The sequence below is a fragment of the Microcebus murinus genome, chromosome 4, assembly GCF_040939455.1.
Source record: "Microcebus murinus isolate Inina chromosome 4, M.murinus_Inina_mat1.0, whole genome shotgun sequence".
Taxonomy (NCBI): domain Eukaryota; kingdom Metazoa; phylum Chordata; class Mammalia; order Primates; family Cheirogaleidae; genus Microcebus; species Microcebus murinus.
Window position 1 is genome coordinate 76,674,353 of NC_134107.1, and position 4,443 is coordinate 76,678,795.

The window sequence follows — 4,443 nt, forward strand, 5'->3', positions numbered from 1 at the left end:
ATAGATAAAAGATCAATTGAATAGATTAGAAATCCCAGAAACAAATCACTGCATATATAGACATGTTGTTTAATGGAACTGGCATTACGGACTGGAGAGGAAAGGATGAACTATTCAACAAATGGTGTCAGGATAGCTAGGCTTCCTATATATAGAAAGAAAACTAGATCCCTATCTTACATGAAAAACAAAAAAAGAGATTTCACGTAGATTAAAGATTTAAACATGGGTGCGCAGCGTGGCCGGCCGGGGCGCCGGGGTGCTGGGTGAGGGGCAGGGGCAGGTGTAGCCTCTTTGCTTCCTTGTCCCTTAGCACCACCCGGGCATCGCGTGAGCCGCCCGCACCATGAAGATCTGGACTTCGGAGCATGTCTTTGACCACCCATGGGAAACTGTTACCACAGCTGCAATACAGGAATACCCAAACCCTATGAACCCTGGTGTGGTGGGAGTCGATGTCTTGGACAGACATACAGATCCCTCCGGAAAGTTGCACAACCATAGACTTCTGAGCACAGAGTGGGGACTGCCTTCCATTGTGAAGTCTCTTATTGGTGCAGCAAGAACCAAAACATATGTGCAAGAACATTCTGTAGTTGATCCTGTAGAGAAAACAATGGAACTTAAATCTACTAATATTTCATTTACAAATATGGTTTCAGTAGATGAGAGACTTATATACAAACCACATCCCCAGGACCCAGAAAAAACTATTTTGACTCAAGAAGCCATAATCATTGTGAAAGGAGTCAGCCTTAGCAGTTACCTTGAAGGACTGATGGCAAGTACCATATCTTCAAATGCTAATAAAGGCCGAGAAGCAATGGAATGGGTAATACATAAATTAAATGCTGAGATTGAAGAACTGACGGCTTCAGCAAGAGGAAGCATAAGGACTCCAATGGCAGCAGCAGCGTTTGTAGAAAAATGATAATACCAGTTGGTAGATAACGTTGGGTGCCCTAGGTCTCTCCAAGCTGGCAATATTTATTTGTTATTTAAAAAATACAACTATATTTTAGGTAGAATTTTTTTTTAATAAGCTGATTTAGGCTATGTGACTTGATCAAAACAGAGATACAGGGCTTCTAAATAAAGGGATCATCTGAAATTAGTGTTGTTTGAAATGGCTAATTTTAAGGTTTCCAGTATTTATATGAAAATTTAAGTTTTCTTAAAAGTACTTGGAAATTGGCATTGACATTGACTCTCCTTAAGGTAGAATTTTAAAGCTTTTCATGCATTGGAACTCTACCTGGCTTTGGACCAACCCCAAAACAAAGCAGAGATTGCCCTGCTGCTGTAACTTCAACAGCTTGCATGAGAGAACTCACTTTAAAAGGAGAAATTATATACTTTTAAAAGATATTAATTTGTATAACTTGCTCTGCTATAAACCACCTTTAAAAACCAGTGTTTTGGTTTTGTACTTAAATATTTTTGGAGTGAAAATTACCTCTAAAGTAATATATGACTCCAACAAAAATAAAATTTTATTGTATTAAAGAGTACTGTATTGATTTGCCAAATTTTTGTGACTTAGTAAAGGTATTACCTTCCTTGGATTTGTACTTTGTGATTTAGTATGCTGTGCCATGGGATGGTTATGTTAACTGAAAAAATAAAGTCATTACCTGAAAAAAAAAAAAAAAGATTTAAACATGAAAAACAAGTAATAAATAGAAGAAAAGATAGGAAATATCTTTTAAGATATTAAAGTCAGGAAAAACTTCTTAAGCAATATATCAAAATGCATAAATTATACAGGAAAAGACTGGTAACTTTGACACTGTCCAAATGTAAACTACTTCTGAATGACAAATGAGGCAATAGTAATGCTAAAAGACAAACTCCCAACTGGAACAGCATATTTGTGGGCTTTTTTTTACTCTCTGTTCCCCCTCTAGAACAGTATGTTTATGACATATACAACAGGAAAAGGATTATTACCCAAAACATGTTTTTTAAAAAAGCACTTTTAAGTTAATGAGAAAAAAAGACAAAAGCACCCCATTGAAAAATGGGCGGAAAAAAGTGAACAAGCAATTCACAGTAAAGGAAACAAAATAACTAATAAATATGTGAGATAATGTTTGAGTTCACCAGTAATAAGGGAAATTCAAAATAAAACACCTATGAGATTTAATTTCACTTTTATAAGTTTGGATAAAATTAAACAGTCTATTAATGCCAATTAATGTTGAGAATGTAGAACAACAAACTCTTAAATATTGCTGCTGGGAGTGTGAATTGGTTCAATCATAATGGGAAGCCTATTTCCTAGAAGCCAGCAGCTTTATCTTTATATAATAATTTAGAGACTCTCTTGCACTTGTGTACAAGAAGGGAGTAAATATATTATATTATAGTTATAGAATACTATATAGCAATCGAAAGAAATAAACTAGCTAGGACTGTGTAGATCTGCATGAATTGGTCTCAAAAACAACATTGAGTGAAAAAAATCAAGTTCAGAATGATGAGTATATGATGACATTCAGGGGAAAAAATTTAAAATACACATAAATACCATATATTTTCCTGGGTTTTAGGTGTGCATGTACACACATAAAAGGGAAAAGTAGAAGTGGACGATTGCACACTAAATTTAAGACAGATGTCTTAAATTATGAGGCTGGGAGGGATGTGAGATTATAGCTAGGGATGCTGAATAAAGAGAATTTTATTTCAATTCTACTAGTTTTAAAAAATGAATTAAACATTACAAAAATGATAAATACTGTCAATTCTTTGGTTGAGGATACATGCGTATTTATCATATTATTCTTTGTTCTTTTTTGTAATTTAAGATTTTACCAAAATTAAAATTATAAATCAAGCCAAAACAGATAGCTCCAAGTCTAATAATGAGAAAATCAGCAGAAAAATATCCATTAAAGGAAATTCTACACAAAGGATGGCCAGTACTCCCCAAAACTGTCAAGATCATCAAGAACAAGAAGAAACTGAAAAACTGTCACAACCAAGAGAAGCCTAAGGAGACATGGTAATCAAACGTACTATGGTGTCCTAGATCTGCTCTTGGAACAGAAAAAGAGCACTGGATGATAACTAAGGCAATCAGAATAAAGAATGGATTTTTATTAACAATAATGTATCAAGGCAGGGCGTGGTGGCTCATGCCTGTAATCCTAGCTCTCTGGGACGCTGAGGCAGGAGGTCGCTCAAGGTTAGGAGTTCAAAACCAGCCTGAGCAAGAGTGAGACCCCATCTCTACTATAAATAGAAAGAAATTAATTGGCCAACTAATATATATAGAAAAAATTAGGCAGGCATGGTGGTGCATGCCTGTAGTCTCAGCTACTCGTGAGGCTAAGGCAGGAGGATCGCTTGAGCCCAGGAGTTTGAAGTTGCTGTGAGTGAGGCTGATGCCATGGCACTCTAGCCCAGGCGGCAACAGAGTGAGACTCTGTCTCAAAAAAAAAATAATAATGTATCAATATTGGTACATTAATTGTGACAAAGACACCATACTAATATGAGATGTTAATAATGGGGGAAAATGGGTGTGGGATATATGAGAATTCTTTGTCCTATCTTTGCAACTTTTCTTTAAATCTAAAATTATTCTAAAATAAAAAAGTTTATTTAAAAACAGAATCAGTACGGTATTATTCCAATTTTGTGTTAGAGTGTGTGTGGGTGTACACAGAGAAAAAGATGAATGGAATATTTATCAAAAATATCAGACAATGATTAGGTCTCAATGGTGGGTGTATGGGTTGCTTTCTTTGCTCTTTCATTCTTTTATTTTTCAAATTTCTGCCATCTAATAAATGGCAACTGTGATATATTGATACATTCCAGCTACCAGAAGCTTTACTATAATAAAACTTGATATTGTTCCTATTAGCACTTGGGAATTACAGGCCTCATCCTCTTATCCCTCGTTTCTAATATTTGCCAGCAATGCTTGCTAAAACTGCAAAACTCTAAGTTCTATACCAGGAGTTTCCAGGGAACAAGCTTGAGAATTCAATTTTAACAAGGCTTCAAGTGATTTTCTTTGTGTGGTGGTTGTTTGAATAAGTTTTGAAAACTGACTCCGCTAATTCTCACTCAAGCTTTAAAACTCAGTTCCGTGTCAGCTCTGCTGTGAAGCTATCTCTGCCCCTCTTAGCCACATAGAATCTCCCTCTTCTGTATCCTACTTGTACTACACACACACTCCATTGTTGCTCTGTGTCAATGTGTCATAGTTAGTTGTGTACAAATTTTTCTCTCTGGTTGTTTTGCATATATTTTGTGATCTCATTGAACAATGGCATCTGGAAGGCTCTCAATATGCATTATTTGTATAAATGCAGAAGCATAAATAGATGGATGGGCTGTTTTTAAATAAACTGAGTGATTCTGAGAATTTCACCAGCATCTATCTTAAAGCTCCTCAGTAATGGCATCTGTGGTTGCTTTGTCATGGGT

General features: G+C 35.7%; 1 protein-coding gene across 1 annotated transcript; it reads left to right on the forward strand.

Moving 5' to 3' along the window:
- The first annotated feature begins 346 nt into the window (after window positions 1–346).
- Window positions 347–1,508, forward strand: LOC105857334 (PRELI domain containing protein 3B-like). The gene is made up of 2 exons (XM_076001302.1): window positions 347–546; window positions 637–1,508. The coding sequence occupies exons 1-2, from the start codon at window positions 347–349 to the stop codon at window positions 929–931; spliced, it is 495 nt and encodes a 164-aa protein (XP_075857417.1). The 3' UTR covers window positions 932–1,508.
- The last annotated feature ends 2,935 nt before the right edge of the window (window positions 1,509–4,443 follow it).